Source organism: Hibiscus syriacus, unplaced genomic scaffold (genome assembly GCF_006381635.1).
Source record: "Hibiscus syriacus cultivar Baekdansim isolate YM2019G1 unplaced genomic scaffold, ASM638163v2 tig00117002_pilon, whole genome shotgun sequence".
In the NCBI taxonomy this organism is placed as follows: Eukaryota; Viridiplantae; Streptophyta; class Magnoliopsida; order Malvales; family Malvaceae; genus Hibiscus; species Hibiscus syriacus.
In genome coordinates, this window is record NW_024063518.1 from 125219 (window position 1) to 143874 (window position 18656).

The following is an 18656-nucleotide window of genomic DNA, read 5'->3' on the forward strand; positions in this document are numbered from 1 at the left end:
GGTTTAAATGAAGTGTATGGAATTAAACGAATCTAATCACTAAGATTTTTTACTGTATCTTGCAACAGTAACTGATGATGTCAAATTTGGTCTTCGAACTGGACTCTCTACCTATGAAGTAACGTCGTATGATTTGACCACATAAGAGCATTTACCCTTTGTTAATTGCCCAAAAAAAAAGGCTCGCTCCTGAAAGCGTAACTCAACGAGTCGAGATCATTTGATTCACTTGTACTAGTAAAAAAAAACGAGGCAAAAGAATGCCTCTGCCATGCATTCATAATAAAAGCAAAGCTTAATTTCGAGTGCCTGTCTCGTTAATAATCTCCCACTACGTTTCTGCCTTTCTCTCCCACTCCAAATCTCCGCCATATATCAGTATATGTTTTTTTAATCATTCTCGAGATCATTTCCCCACTCCCCGTGATGCGACCGATTTGATGAACTTTTCCGCTCCCTTGTCTCAACCCCATTCATTATTTGTTTTCAAAATCACAGCTTCTTACGGTAACAAAAAAAAAACATCCCTTTTCTCCCATCATTTTCTTGGCTTTTTAGCTTCGAGAAGGGGAATGGAATGGTAACAGTTATACCCTTTGCTTCAGTTTCCAGTATAATCTCCCACCATGATTCTGTTTAAAAACTCACCACAGACAAACAATAATAGTCACCCACATCATAGCACTCCTCCCCCTTGCTCTGTTTTTTCTCTAGCATTCATTCCCTGTCTCTCCAATGGCGAAGTACTATCTTCATCTCTCAAAATCCATACTCATTAACTCTTCATTCCGTTGAGAGGCTCCATCCATATATATTCTGCAAATCTCCATTTCCTTTCTCATTCCGTTCACTATGCAAAAAAAGAGCTACGAAATAAAAATGCCTCTCCTTTTCCTCTCCTTTCTCTTGTTCACCTTTTCTTCACCTTCCCTCTCTCTCAACCAAGATGGTCTTTACCTTCTCCAAGTCAAAGCTTCCCTTTCGGACCCTGACTCCGCCCTTTCCTCATGGAACCCTCGTGACCCGACCCCGTGTTATTGGTACGGCGTTTCATGCGACTCTGCCACCGGCTCCGTCACTTCCCTTGACCTCTCCAACGCCAACATCGGCGGCCCTTTCCCCACACTCCTTTGCCGTCTCCAAAACCTTTCCTTCATTAACCTGTTCTACAACAACATCAATGACACCATCCCTTCAGATATCTCCACGTGTCCAAATCTCGTCCACCTTGATCTCTCCCAGAACCTACTCACTGGTGAACTCCCCCACACTTTGGCTGACCTTCCTAACCTTAAGTACCTCGATTTAACTGGTAACAATATATCGGGAGATTTTCCCCTTTCATTCGGGAGATTCCAGAAGCTTGAGGTTTTGTCTCTGGTTTACAACCTTCTAGACGGTACAATCCCAGCCTTTTTAGGCAACATTAGTACGCTGAAAATGCTCAATTTATCGTACAACCCGTTTAGTCCGGGTCGGATCCCTCCGGAGCTTGGCAACTTAACGAACTTGGAGATTTTGTGGCTCACGGAATGTAATTTAGTCGGAGAGATTCCTGATTCGCTGGGTCGGCTCGAGAAACTCACCGATTTGGATCTCGCCCTAAACAACTTGGTGGGGAATATCCCGGGTTCTCTTACCGAGTTGGTTAGTGTCGTCCAGATTGAGCTCTACAACAACTCCTTGACCGGCGTGTTACCTTCTGGTTTATCGAATTTGACCAAACTGAGACTATTCGACGCGTCGATGAACCAGCTAACAGGGACGATTCCGGACGAGTTGACACAGCTGCCACTTGAAAGTCTCAACCTATACGAGAACAACTTTGAAGGGGCTTTACCATCGAGTATCGCCGACTCCCCAGCTCTGTACGAACTCAGGCTCTTTGAGAACCGACTCACTGGGGAGTTACCCGTGAACCTCGGTAAAAACTCGCCTCTAAGATGGCTTGACGTCTCCAGCAACCTATTCACCGGCCCTATTCCGCCTAGTTTATGCGAGAAAGGGAACCTAGAGGAGCTTCTAATGATATACAACTCGTTCTCGGGTCATGTACCGTCGAATTTAGCAGAGTGTCGGAGCCTGAACCGGATCCGACTCGGGCACAACAAATTATCTGGTGAAATTCCTGAGGGGTTCTGGGGTCTCCCTCACGTGTACTTACTTGAGCTTGTTAATAACTCGTTCTCTGGCCAAATTGGGAAATCAATTGCCAAGGCAGCGAATTTGTCTCTTTTGATCATATCTAGGAACGAGTTCAATGGCTCATTGCCAGAAGAAATTGGTCTAGTTGACAGTTTAGTTCAACTTTCAGCTAGTAACAATAAGTTTAGTGGGCCGTTACCTAAAAGCATAGTGAAACTTGATGGACTAGGGATTCTCGATCTTCATGGGAATGAGTTGGAAGGCGGGTTGCCTAGTGGGATTGAGTCTTTGAAGAAGTTAAACGAGTTTAATTTAGCTAAAAATGAGTTTTCAGGAAAGATTCCTGATGGAATAGGGAGTTTGTCAGTGTTAAACTATCTTGATTTGTCGAACAATCAGTTAACTGGGGGAGTTCCTTTTAGTTTGCAGCATTTGAAGCTTAACCAGCTTAATTTGTCAAATAACTTGTTATCTGGCGAGCTACCGCCTTTGTTCGACAAAGAGTTGTACAAAAATAGCTTCAAAGGGAATCCTGGTTTGTGCGGGCATATCAGTGGTTTGTGTGTTGGAAGGGATGCAGATAAGCATAAAGGTTATGTTTGGTTGCTTGGATCCATTTTTGTCTTAGCTGCTCTGGTGCTTGTTGTTGGTGTTGTTTGGTTTTACTTGAAGTACAGGAGTTATAAAAAAGCTAGGGCAATCGATAAGTCCAAGTGGACTTTGATGTCTTTTCATAAGTTGGGTTTTAGTGAATATGAGATTTTGGATTGTCTTGATGAGGATAATGTGATAGGGAGAGGATCGTCGGGGAAAGTTTACAAGGTGGTACTTAGTAATGGAGAGGCTGTTGCCGTGAAGAAGCTCTGGAGAGGCGTGAAAAAGGGTTGCGGGAGTATAGATATTGAGAGAGGTCAGGCTCAGGCTCCAGCTCACGATGATGGGTTTCAAGCTGAGGTCGAGACTTTGGGGAAAATTAGGCACAAGAATATTGTCAAGTTGTGGTGCTCCTGTACTACTAGGGATTGCAAGCTTTTGGTTTATGAGTACATGCCTAATGGTAGCTTGGGCGATTTGTTGCATTGCAGTAAAAGTGGTTTGCTGGATTGGCCGACGAGGTACAAGATCATTGTTGATGCAGCCGAGGGGCTTTCTTATTTGCATCATGATTGTGTTCCCCCAATCGTGCATAGGGATGTCAAGTCGAACAATATCTTGCTGGATAGGGATTTTGGTGCTAGAGTTGCCGATTTTGGAGTTGCCAAGGTGGTTGATACAGCTCGAAAGGGTGCTAAATCGATGTCTGTCATCGCTGGTTCTTGTGGTTACATTGCTCCAGGTTTGTTGCTGGATTCTTTATTGTCATTCTTATAATTGAATGTTGCACTTTATTTGTTTTATTTCCTAGAACGTGGTTACACTATGCTCTTTGAATGCTCAATCAGAAATCTTCCAAAAACTCGTAGTCTTGTATGTACATTTCACTGATAATTCTCCTTCAACTGACCGATGCAAATATTTATTTGCCTCTGAAGTTATATTTCACTCTATCTGAACTAAATCTTCCTATGGGAACTGTTGATTCAGAGTATGCATATACACTAAGTGTGAACGAGAAGAGTGACATATACAGTTTCGGCGTGGTTGTACTCGAGTTGGTGACAGGAAGACTCCCGATTGACCCGGAGTATGGGGAGAAGGACCTGATAAGATGGGTCTGCACCACTCTAGACCAGAGAGGAGTGGACCATGTTCTTGATTCCAAACTCGATCCTTGTTTCAGAGATGAAATATACAAGGTCCTTAACATCGGCCTCCTTTGTACCAGCCCACTTCCAGTCAACCGCCCATCAATGAGAAGGGTGGTTAAAATGCTCCAAGAAGCCGGTGCTGAGAACCAGCAAAAAACTGCTGCCAAGGACGGGAAATTTAATCCTCATTACTACGAAGAGGGCTCGGATCAAGGAAGTGTAGCATGAGAAGAAAAACAAGGTTATGCGCATAGCTTAATTTATTGCATAAACAAAGACGAGTGGATAGGATTGTTGTGTGACATACGCCTCTCAAATTTTGGTCTCCAATCATTGTACCCACTTGATGTTTTGCTTTGAGAGATAAAGAGCAGGGGCAGATTTATTAAGGAATTTAAAAGTAGTGTGTAAATTTATTTAAAGGGCATGGGGTGACATTTGAATCACAAACTACCTTAATCTTTGTTTCCCATTAATTGGTTTCACGGCTCTCTGTTGTGAGATTTTAAAGAGGTTTTATGCTTTTGTAAGCCACATGTAGCAGCTTGCTGCTTCTTTTGATACAGTATAATGTTTTTGTAACTTCAGTGGGTCAGGGCTAGGCTGGTTAGAGCCAGCGGCGGGCGAAGGCGGGCTATAAGAGGAGGAGGAAGAAAAAGGTGGTGCATTAGGGAAGACATTGGGAGGAGGGCCGCAAGAGTCGCCGTCGCACTTGTGCGAAAGCGACTTACGGTGGCCGTGACGAAACAACCCGAATCCCAATACAAGACCCGAAACCACTAACACCGTAACTATGAAGATGAAGATCTTTGTTGCTTTCCCCACATAGCACATCATTTTTATTGTTTTTTTATCATGCAAAGAACAAGAAGCTGCATATTTGAAAAACAGGTCTAATTGCAATAAATCTGTGATGAAGTGGTTGGGTAGGGTAAGGTACGTCCTAGATGACAGTGGGACCTAAAACAGTTATTCTAGAAGAGGTACAAACATGTAAACAATCTTCAGCCTTTTCTGGACAAAACCAGACCCATAGCTGAGTATTAGACAGCGGATATAGGCTGTTTAATTTTGTCTTGTTCCATTTGGTTGGTTGTTTTACTTGTTCGTACCTCCTCAAATTAAATTTATTACAGCCTTAAGAAGCATTTCCGTGGATTTCAACTGTTTTAGTGCAACATTAAACGTACACCAAATCTTCCACTTTTTTATTTATTTTTGCAGTGATTCTTAAATTACTTGCGGAGAATCAGCTATAGCTCACTGCAATTCAAATGCCAACGAATAAACCAAACTCGATCTAAAGTAAGAATTTCAACATAATGGGGCCGCCAGGTCAAGCATATTTGGGTAAAAATAGGTGAGATAATGTAAGTGTATTTTTTTTTAATTTTTAATATAATTTATCTAGGAGATTATTTTTTTCATTTAAGGTGAATTGAACAATATCAATTTAAAGATATCAGTAAAATATGAAGATTCTACGATTGTATGACGTCTTCAAGCAAATGAAGAATATTTCACAATTGTATGGCATCTTCAAGCAAATTAAGAATACCCCATAAATGCAGGTGTTTTTAGACTAATAAAAAATCTCAATTCAGGAAATAATATGATGAATGTATTATATAGGAAAATATTTTTTTCTACAACCCTATACGTGGAGGAAGCCAGCATATTTGTATGTTTCCAGGGTTTGGTTTCAACGTCTACTTTAGAAAAGCTCTGCTTATTATCCTTTCTAGTCTGTTTTCTAGTCTTTTTTTTAAATGGAAAATAAAAAATTAATTGGTTAAAAAATGTTAAGCTTTTTTTAATAAAAGATGTTGAAGTTATAAAACAATTTTAATAAAAACGTTATTTTCATTGTTTTCCCTAAGAATATTTATAAAAATTGAAAATAAAGGATTTCTAACCTTAACGACTTGATCCAATCATCCAACTTTAACTGTATATAATATAAAAATATTTTTAAAAAAATCCTAAATATCAAACCTCTTACTGTAGTACGGATCACTATAAATGTTAGTATATATATTTTTTAAAATTTATTTCTCATAAGAAGATAGGTACGGAATGTATTTTTTTATTTTTCACACCACTTTATTTTTAGAGAAAATAACCTCAGTGACCAATTTTAGTATATACGATTTTGACCAATTTTTTTTTATTTGCGAAAATGACCAACAAAATCGCAATGCGATCTCTAATTCGCATTGCGATCTCTACTATCGCAAATTCGCGTTGCATTTCGCGTTGCGATAGTTGAAAATCGCGTTGCGATTTTCCATTTCGCGTTGCGATAGTTGAAAATCGCGTTGCGCTTTTCCATTTCGCGTTGCGATAGTTGAAAATCGCGTTGCGCTTTTCCATTTCGCGTTGCGATAGTTGAAAATCGCGTTGCGATAGTTGAAAATCACGTTGCGCTTTTCCATTTCGCGTTGCGATAGTTGAAAATCGCGTTGCGCTTTTCCATTTCGCGTTGCGATTTTCCATTTCGCGTTGCGATAGTCTACAGTTGTCGTTGCGATTTTCCAAATTCGTTGCGATAGTCTACAGTTGTCGTTGCGATTTTCCAAATTCGTTGTGATAGTTAAAAAAAAGATTTTGTTTCTTAAGAATTTTCTCTAAAAAGATAGTATCCGCGCGGACGTGTCAAAGACACGTATGACCCCGACCACGACCACGACCCCGACCCGACCCGAGACGAGACGGACAGCGACGACGACGCGCGAGAGTCCCCCTTGTTCTCTATCACTCAACAAGGAAGTGGGAAAGCCAAGCCTTAAATACCATTCCCAATAGTGTTTCCAATACTATATGGGATTAAGCATTACCAACACTTGTTTCCAATACAATGTGATTATTCAGGAAACAATTAACAATCATGCACCTTAAAACAACTGAATCAGCAACTAATTGCATTAGTATTATACAATTAAATATGTCATAATTAAAAGTCAATCTATAATCAATCGCGATTATTGCAATTTTAAGCAAAACATTCAAAAATAATATCACTATTTAAGGCTCAATCCCACATAGTATTGGGAACAACCATTTCGCGTTGCGATAGTTGAAAATCGCGTTGCGATTTTTCATTTCGCGTTGCGATAGGTGAAAATCGCATTGCGATAGTTGAAAATCGCGTTGCGCTTTTTCATTTCGCGTTGCTATAGTTGAAAATCGCGTTGCGCTTTTCCATTTCGCGTTGCGATAGTTGAAAATCGCGTTGCGATTTTTCATTTCGCATTGCGATAGTCTACAGTTGTCGTTGCGATTTTCCAAATTCGTTGCGATAGTCTACAGTTGTTGTTGCGATTTTCCAAATTCGTTGTGATAGTTAAAAAAAAAATTTGTTTCTTAAGAATTTTCTCTAAAAAGATAGTATCCGCGCGGACGTGTCAAAGACACGTATGACCACGACCACGACCCAACCCCGACCCCGACCCGACCCGAGACGAGACGAGACGGACGACGGCGACGGCGCGCGAGAGTCCTCCTTGTTCTCTATCACTCAACAAGGAAGTGGGAAAGCCAAGCCTTAAATACCATTCCCAATAGTGTTTTCAATACTATGTGGGATTAAGCATTACCAACACTTGTTTCCAATACAATGTGATTATTCAGGAAACAATTAACAATCATGCACCTTAAAACAACTGAATCAGCAACTAATTGCATTAGTATTATACAATTAAATATGTCATAATTAAAAGTCAATCTACAATCAATCGCGATTATTACAATTTTAAGCAAAACATTCAAAAATAATATCACTATTTAAGGCTCAATCCCACATAGGATTGGGAACAAGTGTTGGTAATGCTCAAATCCCACATAGTATTGGAAACACTATTGGGAATGATATTTAAGGCTTGGCTTTCCCACTTTCTTGTTGAGTGATAGAGAACAAGGGGGACTCTCGCGCCGCCGCCGTCCGTCTCGTGGTCGTGGTCGTGGTAATACGTGTCTTCGACACGTCCGCGCGGATACTATCTTTTTAGAGAAAATTCCTAAGAAACAAAATCTTTTTTTTAACTATCACAACGAATTTTTGCAACGAATTTGGAAAATCGCAACGACAATTGTAGACTATCGCAACAAATTTGAAAAATCGCAACGACAACTGTAGACTATCGCAACGCGAAATGGAAAATCGCAACGCGATTTTCAATTATCGCAACGCGAAATGCAACGCGAATTTGCGATAGTAGAGATCGCAATGCAAATTAGATATCGCATTGCGCTTTTGTTGGTCATTTTCGCAAATTCAAAAAAAGTTGGTTAAAATCGTATATTATCTGAGATTTTTGGTCACTGAGGTTATTTTCTCTTATTTTTATCATCAAACGTATTTTTCAATTTTAAAATGATAAAAAAATTGAAATCTGTTTTTTCAGGAATGAAAATAAATAATGAAAACAAACAATATTTTATAATTTTATTTTTAACATATAATTTTAATTTTTACTTTTAAAAATGAAAAATATGTTTGATGAATATAAATAAAATTTTGTTTTCAATGATAAAGATATGAAAATATGTTTGGCTGTTTGTTTTATAAAAGAAATATGATTAATAAAGTAAAGAAGAAAAACTAGATTTATATGGATTTGAACTAGGTTTAGGATTTTAGATTTATTTATTGTATTTATATGGATTTGCATCCATATTAATTCGTTAATTTAAAAAGAAAGGCCTTTTTTAAAACTTTTTAATTTTTACAAAATATTTTTAATGAAACTAAAAAAATTATTTTTTATTATACATATTTTGATTTATAGAAAAAATAAAAAAAATAAATTTTTAATATTTTTCATTTTCTAAAAAAAATAAAATAACATTTATTTCTTAACACATAACCGACTCTCGAACTCAAATTTTGATAACGCAGACCGCAAGTTTGTTGTTTTAATTAAAATTAATATTTTATTAAAATGACAAATATGTTTTTGAGTGACTAATCACAGCCTAATCAAATATTGGTGATGACTCCTCGAACTATGTTTTATCACTAATCAGTCACCAAAGAATTATTTCAAAACGAGACTCCTTTTTCCCCTCCGAAAAAAAAACCGTTTCGATAGGATCAAAACAACTAAATTTTGAAAATTATACTTTGGTCCCTATATTTTTAGAAAATTACCCTTTTGGTTAATAAATTTACAAACTTTATACTTTAACCACTAAACTTTTAAAATTTACATTTTGATCACCAACTAAAATTTAGGGTATTACAATATATGTACCCGTACACGAGTCAGATACGTCACATCATTTATAGAAAACTTTTACCATTTTAAAACCCGAGAAAATTTATTACTTTTAAATTTTATAGAAATCATGTATTTATTAAAAATCCATTTCGAGCATACATAAATGCAATTTAATAAATTGCTACATGTAAATTTTCATTGCCCTTTTTAGAAAAATAATTAAAATCTATTCATTTGAAACACAACAATTTATACAAATTCAGGTTTGAATAGTTAAACTGTCCTTGTATACATGTCACTACTAATTAAAAATGTCGAATAAGATGTCTTTACTTATTGATTTTTTTATGGCAGACAAAATTCCTCATAGTGATACTGATGTACGCCCTACTTTTTTTTCCGCTTGTACCTACGTGTGAATATTATAAAATACATAAATGTGAATCACTCACACGCTTAATATACACTTAATGAGAATACATAATAAAATAAATAACATATAAAATAAGCAATATTATATAAAAATGCTATTAAATAAAACAAATATAAAATAGAAATAATTATCAAAATTCTTTACTTTAAAACTGTATCAATTATATACTATTATATTTCCAATCGTATCATTGCCCATTGTACTATCATGAGAAATCTATGGTATGTGAGTCATATGAATGAGAGTCCAATATGCAGTCGTGCTAGTAGCATTCGTAAAATGCACTGAGTTACTCCATCGTGTATCACTAAGGCACACTGTGTCATATCATATACATATGAAATGTCTTGTAGATTGCACCAGATCACTCCACCTCGGCACCACTAAGGCACACGAGTCTCATGAGTAATCTATACTGGTGCAGCTCGTAAGATTATACTTGTTCACTTCACCTCTTGGCATGCCAATTGTACCAAAATCATATACTATTTTGCATGTAATCTAATCATATTCAACTCGAATAAAATCTCATAACACTGTATGGGCAGTTCATACTCAAAACAATCATATACCATGAAATAAAACAACTTAATAAAATCTATGTTCAATTACAACTTAGAAAAAAAACTTTTTAATAAAAGCGATCGAGGTTGATTCATTGCAAGCCTTCATCGTATTATTTCGTTAAAAAGTTAGTTGCACTCACATGTTGCCTCACTAGCTTTAACACTACGATCACTTCACTCTCGGATTTTATCCATTTTCTTTTAACTCGCTTTGAACATGTGACCGATCTCGATCTACACAGATGTCAATTATCACGACATAACAATTTTGAACACGAATGATTACTAATATAATAAACTCGAATTTGAATAAAAAATTCTAAAAAGTGTCCTCAATGCGTATTCAATACAAAATTCCTTTCACCTAATTAAAACTAACCTTAACTCTCTCTTTTTCCTTAACAAAAACAGAACATCGTCACTTGAACTCAATTGAGTATCATATTCAATGCTACTTGGACCGTGCTAGTTTCAAACAGAGATATGCCTACATAACAAGAATGTTCGATTTTCAAAGTTTTTCCGCAACTATAGCAAAGGAAATTGTTTATGGCTTTATGCCATAGGAATACAAATATAGTTTTACATTTCATATTAATAAACAAGGGTAATCTTACACTCTGTTCTCTCCACTTTCTTCCATCCCATTGTTAGAACACGAAAAATTACAAACTTACAATAGCACTTTAATAATAATGCAGCAATCGGCTTTATGTACTCAATCGAATGGCAAGCTTTTTAGAGTATCTCTTATAAGTCCTAATGATTTTCAATCCATTTCCAATCACAACAATCAAAATTAACATTTCTCCAAAACCCTATAATAACCGAAAATTTTCAAACAAGTCCTTCCAAATGTTTTCAATCAATTTTCATGTTTAATTTTAATTCTACAACACTGTTAGTACCTTAATTCAACCTTATTTCATTGGTTTCTCATCCACCATAATCATTCACTTCACACATCAAGCAAGGAAACAATGAGATTTTACTATCAAATGAAAGAGAATCTTGAGTAGAACATTTTTCCTATTCACACTTGAACCAAAATCCTAAAAAAATAGCTTGAGAAATTGAAAATGAATTTTTTTTCTCACCTTGGAGAAACCCACGGCAGCAAGAAGAAGAGAACTAGAAGTTCTAAAGTGCGGCACCCTTAATATACAACTAAAAAAATGTACTACCGGTTTTGTTATTATTTAAATAATAAAACCAATAAAAAAGTTCCTAAAACATTATTATTTCTACTTAAAACATCAATGCTTTTTAACATTTCTGGTAAAGTGCCCAACAATAACATAATCGGTAGAAAAATAACAAAACCGGTAGAAATAATAATGTTTCCGGTAATTTTTTATCGGTTTTGTTATTTAAATAATAACAAAACCAACAACGTATTTTTTTAGCCGTATATTAAGACTGCCGCATATGATAATTTCCCGAAGAAAACACCCTTTTGTTTTCTTGAATTTTCTAGGAATTATAACACCTTACACTTGTTTATATTCTAAATCAAAAAGAATTTAAAATTCATCTTTGCAAAATTTTATCATTAATAAATCTTCATAACTACAACTTTACCATTACATGACATCATCCACGACATCACCTTGTCCATAAAAAATATCCAATTCTTGCCTTTCCAAGTTTGTCTTTCTATTTTTTTTAAAATTTCAATTTAGTCTTTAAATTGAATTGTTTTACTAAAACAGGGTAAAACCTTTTAATATGACTAATCCACTTTGAATTTGTAACATCCTCAATACCAGGTTAGTGACTAAATTGTAAAACTTCATAATTTTGTGACTAAATTAGAATAATTGAATAGTTCGAGGATTTATATGAGAAATGTTGTGTAGGACGAAATTACAAAGAAAAAGGAATAGAAAGACAAAATGGTCTTTTCGTAAGAAAAATAATTAAAATTTTTATGGGGTTATATTAAGCACATGTGGAAGTGAAGAAGAGGCAAGTTCCAGTTTCCAGAGTTCTCTTTTCCTCTTTTCTTCTTCATACGTGAGAGCTCAAGGAAAATATGAGATTTCTTAGTAGTTGATTCTTAGTTGAAATTTAAGTTGGGTTTTGATCATTAGGTGACACTTAAGCTTAAGGAAAGCTTAATTTGTCTTAAAACAAAACATGAAGAGAATAAAAATGATTACAGATGAGGGGTGTTTAAATGAAATCTTTGTAGAGGGACAATAATTAGATTTCAAGACTAAATTTGACTTGTCATTAGTGGAATTAAGAAGTATAAAGTGTTAGAATTTGATTTAGAACATGTTGAAAATTGAGTATGATTCTTGAATTCCATGTGGAGGATAGAATTTTGAGGTTTAAGATGTGATAAATGAGTATTAATGGGTTTAAGCATGTGTACGTGAGTTAAGAATATGTTAAGGAATGAAACATGAAGTGTTTAAGTTGATTTGGAGTTATTTTCAGGCTTAAAATGGAAATCTGGGCTAGGGGTATCTGTACTGCTTCAACAGGTACCGATACCTCAAGAGTAAAAATAGCGAATACATTCAAAGGGTATCGATACCTGGGAAGGTAGTATCGATACCTACATACCGATACCATAAGAGAGGTATCGATACCAGAAAATATCGAATGTAATTTCGGTACCGATACCTATGTAGGTATCGATACCCCAGCTAGGGGTAGTATCGATACCCTATAGTGGGCACCGATACCCCTTCATAGGGAAAATGAAAATAAACTTTTCCTTTAGTTTAAGAAATGAAAGATTAAAGTATGATATGGGAACTAATATGTATTAATGTATGATTATGTAGATATTGAACGTAACCCCATTCCGGATCAATCGAAGAATTAGAAACGGTCGAGAGAGAGATAAAGTGCTAGAATTGATTCAAATCAAGTGAGGTTAAGGTGAGTGCGTACAATAGATATAGTTCAATGGAAATAAGACTTATGATAAGTCTATTTCCTATATTTGATTGCATGATTTCCTTTTTCGTATATATGCATATGTTATGACTATAATGAGTACTTGCATAACTTTTAAATTCTTTAACATAATGCAATATGAATGTATGCAACTATAAGAGAACATATCCAGGTATGTATAATAAGAAAAGTGATTATATGTGTGCATGTAAAGTGAATGATGTGTTTATATGAGAAGTGATAAAAGAGATGAAAATGGAAAATGTATGCATTTTTAAGCTCATGTTATATAATATAAGAGTTGTAGGTATAATTGGCATGCCAAGAGTCGAGAGATTATAAGTGGTCCTTCGGGACATAGTGGTCCTTCGGGACAGATTTTCAATGCCCCTGTGAGAATTTATTCGAGATGTGGTGACAGCATTTCTGCACAACCTCAGTGTACTCATGTATCTTCTGTTCTCAATAATGTACATGGGCATCTAAATATAAATAGAATGAAAATTCTTATATTAAGTTAAGTTTCATATATGATATCATAATCATATATGTTATAGTTTAGTAGATACATGTAAATTGTAATATCATGGTTGATTGATAATAGTGCATGTTCATGAATTTATCGTTACATGTTGTTCTTTTATGTCTCACTAAGTCTGTGACTTAGCGTGTAAGTGGTTTATACGTAGGTACCAAGAAACAAGAGGGCCAGAATTAGGAGTTGCAAGGATAACATACCTTACTAGCCGATCAGATCAGAACTAATTTGTAAAGTATGTATTTTGTTGTATTAAGTGTGTTGGCATGTAAACATGTTGTGAATTACACATGCTCTGATTGATGTTGTATTGTTTTGGGTCTAAATTATGTAAATTAATGAATTTTATGTAATGAAAGTTTAGTTTTTCATGAATTTCTGAGAGTCAAGTTTTGAAAAGTCAAATGTGGCACCTCATATTCGTATTCGGGTAGGGTACGGGTTGGGAGTGTTACAAAATTTTTCACATTAAAAATACTAAAACAACATTTCTATCCTCGTACTACTATCCTTAAAATTTTTTTAAATTTTAAATTCGATCCTGATATCCAATTATTTTATCGAATTTTATCGATTAATAGCTTTTTCTACAAATTTCGGATAAAAAATTTGGAAGACAAGAGAATCCTTCTTTTAAGGTTAACTATCTATTTATAGGACCGAAATATATAACTTTTTTAAAATTATACTTTAGGTCCCTAAACTTTTCCAAATTTATATACTTTGACTATCAAACTTTCAAAATTTACATTTTGGTCACTTGTTGCAATTTTTGTGTATTACATTAGTGATTTGGGGCAAACATAAAATTTAGATCTCCAATAACAAGTATTTGAAAAAATTAAATTGTAAGAGCTAAAAATAAATTTATTTTATATTGTTTTCTTTATTACGTTTAATAAACTATATAATAAATACATCAAATTTTAAATAGAAAACATCATGAATTTTTATTAAACACAACTACTTGTAAAAAAATATGCATGACCCTCTGTTAGCAGAGTTCAAGTTCGATTTCAACCTATTCCATCTTGTCAAAAAAATAATAAAAGAATAATTAAATAGAAAGTGAAAATAATTTAAAAACATCACATCAATATTGTTGATAGTTTTTTAATGACGAGTAACAAAAAATTCAATAAAATGTACCATTAAATATGATTTCAAAAAAATAATAATAATTAGATGACTAAAATAAAAATAAAATAATATGGGGATGACTAAATAGATAATTTGTTTCTTTTAATTAACTTCATAATTTTAACTTCGGAGTAAGAGGGTCCTTGGAAGGTGTCTTCCTGCCCATACTCAAATATGGGTCCGTAGAGAAAAGTCAAAGACAAATATCATTCACCAATTATCTCTATTAAGTTTTGATATTTTATTTATTAAACTAAGATAATTATAAAGTAGTATCTATTTTAAATACTCTCAATCATTTGGTAATGCAAACATAATTATCTTATTATAATAGTTGGTGCTCGATTCCTTTAACTACCGAGATAAATTAGTCCGTGCATTATGCTGACATCTTTTTTTTCCTAATATGATATTATATATATATATATATATATATATATATATATATGAATGATTATGGAATGATGAAACAAAATAAAATAAAGAATAAGGCAGTTAAACCATAGTCAGCCAACAAAAACAATTACTAGTGGTAGACTTGTGGGAAAAGAAGGAATACAAACTATTTTACCAAATCTAAATCTAAACCTTTTTTTTCAAAGTCTGTGCACTTAAACAAACAGAGCCTTCCCATTTCCCTTCCTTCATCTCTTGAAATTTCAATATTTGGAAGGGGGAAAAAACTCTAGAAATTTCAATGTTCAAAGTTCAATCCCAATCCCATATATAGAAGTAAGCCTTTTCAACACGTTAGTGTATGGAATGGACTAGACAACACCCTTTTCTTCTTTCTCCATTTCCCCTATCCGAATTGAGAAACCATAGTTTTTAGCTCAGAAAAAGATTACACGAGGCGAGGATATCGCTTATGATTTGGTTTTGGTTTTTCTCTCCATCTCTCTTTTCATTCTCGGAATCGTCCTCATCATCATCTGCAGGAAGAGATCGAAAAAATCCCATCAAAAACAAGAAATACTCCCCGTCAAGTCTTGTGCGAGCTCTTATCAGTTAACCGACATAGACGCAGCGACGGATGGGTTTAATCATAGAAGAATCGTCGGTAAAGGCCGTTTAGGTACCGTTTATGCCGCCATGTCGCCTCGAGGAGAGCTCGTTGCGGTGAAAAGGATACATCCACGACTCGTTTTAAGCAATGCTGGATTCGGGTTCGCTTCGATAATGAAAACACTTTCTTTAGCTCAGCATCCTCACATAGTCCCCATCATAGGGTTTTCACAAGCACTAGGCGAGAGGATCATCGTTATGGAATTCGTGGGTTCGGTGATTTTGGATTTCTATTTGCACGAAAACGCCGATGGCGCGTCGTTGCTAGATTGGAACAGGCGTTTGAGGATCGCTGCCGGGGTGGCTAGAGGAATCGAGGATCTGCACGAAGGGGTGGCGTGGCACCAAATATAATACAGGGGTGTGTTAAGGCATCGAATATATTATTAGATGTGAAATTCGTCGCAAAGTTATGTAATTACGGGCTATCGTTTTTGGCACCCAAAGAGACGAGAGGGCCCGTGGGGTATATAGACGATGAGTATTGTGGTGCTTGCAAGGAAAGCGATGTTTATGGTTTCGGTGTGGCTTTGTTGTAACTTCTGACAGAGAGGAGAAGTGAACAAGGGTCGCTTGTGAGATGGGCACTGCCATTGATTAAATCCAAAGGGTTTAATGAACTTTTGGACCCTAGACTTGTAATTCCTTCTGATTTGAAACCTCTTCTTAGACTGGCTAAGGTTGCATCAGCTTGTATCGGTAATTACAGACAGGCCTTCAATTTCCCAAGTGGCATCCATTTGAACAATTTGGAGGTTGAGGTTTGTAATTAGACTGTGATTTTTTCAGACAATTTTATATTAAAAACACTAAATAAATAATTATTTAAAGAAATAAAGCCCTCCATACATTATTTGAAAGAATAACCCTAAAATCGTCCACATCGGACGACTCCGAGGCTTGCAAACCGCGTGTTAAATCTTTGCACCATCCAACACGTAAGATACATCCAATGTGGGCGCACTTTCCAGGTAAGACAATAAAACAATTGGATAAAATGACATCGCGCATTGCGAAGCGCGAGGTAGCCTTTATGATCCAAAATATCGAGATTTATGAATGACTTCGCGGCCTGCAAAGCGTGAGGTTCTTTCGAATTCCGTTGAAACGTAGAAATTAAATGAATATAATAAATAAATATAATAATAATTAGTAATATTAAATATAAGAAATAATTAATAATATATAACTATAGAAATTAAAATAGATATTTTATAAAAATAATTATAATATATTTTATAAATTTTGAAATAATGAAAAAATATATGTGTAAAATATTAAATATAATAAATAATTAATAATATTATAATTATAATTTATTTTGAAATTTAAAAGATAAAGTAATATCATATTTTACAAACTACGAGGCACTGAGAACGAAATAAAATTTGTAACTCACGTCTTGCAGGACATGAATTATATTTAAAATCGTGTTTCTCCGAGTGCGAGAAAGGCTATAAATAGAGCCCTCCAGTCTTATTCATCACCAAACTCATCTCTTTCATATATACAAATATTCAAAGATTTCATATCATAGTGGTGAGTCTATTAAGACATGATCGAAGTCATGTATTCGATTATTGGAGGCGAAATGATGAGGTAAATTAATTAATATTATTTTGTATTTTTACTATTTATTTATTGATTTAGTCTATTTGTTTTGATATTTAGATAATTTTTATATTTATATTTCGTAGGGACGTGTATTAGAGTGTCATATAAATCATGTGACACTACCCGATGCTAATATTATTGACTATTTACATTTAGCGGGTTTCAGATATATCAGTGGTATAACCGGAGACGCACACATTTCATTTATCGTGTGGATTGTCAACTATTACCCTGCAAGATATTGCATTTTATTTGGGACTCCTATTGATGAAGTAGCTATTACTAGTGTTTCCAGCGCCCCTAGAAACGTATGTGAGATGTTGCTCGGAATTGATTCGCCTAATGATACACCGATAGTGAAAAATAAAAGTTAAATTTTTGGATGTCAATTTTACGAACCTACCCCAAAATGCGGAGCATGAAGTGATGGAGATAATATAAATATTTTTATCTATCAATATTTATTAATATTTCAATTTATTTATTTATTTGGAAATTAAGTAGTTATATTATTTTATTAATTTTTTGAAGTGATTTGCTCGTGCGCATATACTACTAGTTATTTGAGGGGTTTTAATGCCAGAAAAATCCCAAAATAAGGTGCATCTGATGTGGTTGAATCATTTGCAAAATTTGAGTGATTCAATAAATATAAGTTGGGGTCGGTAATTTTGGCATTTTTGTTCCGGCAACTTTGTAGAGTCGTAGATCTGACGAAAAATGTCATTGGAGGGTGTTTATTGTTGTTGCAGTCGTGGGCCTGGGTCTGAATGCCATTTTATGCCTGATCCTTAAAACACGCGTCCCATATGAATTTCCGTTACTTAAGAGGTAAATATTTTTTATCTATTTTTTTATAATATTATTAACAAATAATACAATTCTATTGTATTAATGATAGGTGGACTGATGAAACCTCTTACACCCACTTACCACCACAATAACGAGACTTCGGAATCTTGATCGATAAGTTTGGACATCATGCAATAAAATATTTTCCTTCGACTTTTATCTTACAATTTTAGAATAATTTAATTTATTTGAGGTTTATAGCTTAAAAAATTGTGTAAATTTAATTTTATAGTTCTTGTGGACGCCTTACTGTGATGTTGCTACTGTAGATTGTATACCGCATGAGATTCTGGTGATTAATGCGTCGGTGTACATTGTGTCAGTCCTGCTGATCTTATATGAGATAGTCGAATGACATACTACTCAGCACGTTCTTTGAGAATTTACAATTGATTCTGCCACATCCACCTTGATTGGATGAGT

At 34.8% G+C, this 18656-nt stretch overlaps 1 protein-coding gene and 1 pseudogene across 1 annotated transcript; both read left to right on the forward strand.

Annotated features, from left to right (window-relative positions):
* Nucleotides 1-668: 668 nt before the first annotated feature.
* On the forward strand, nucleotides 669-4353 carry LOC120194863 (receptor-like protein kinase HSL1). The gene is made up of 2 exons (XM_039197040.1): nucleotides 669-3481; nucleotides 3730-4353. The coding sequence occupies exons 1-2, from the start codon at nucleotides 853-855 to the stop codon at nucleotides 4119-4121; spliced, it is 3021 nt and encodes a 1006-aa protein (XP_039052971.1). The 5' UTR covers nucleotides 669-852; the 3' UTR covers nucleotides 4122-4353.
* Nucleotides 4354-13166: 8813 nt separating this feature from the next.
* Nucleotides 13167-16567, forward strand: LOC120194841 (annotated as a pseudogene).
* The last annotated feature ends 2089 nt before the right edge of the window (nucleotides 16568-18656 follow it).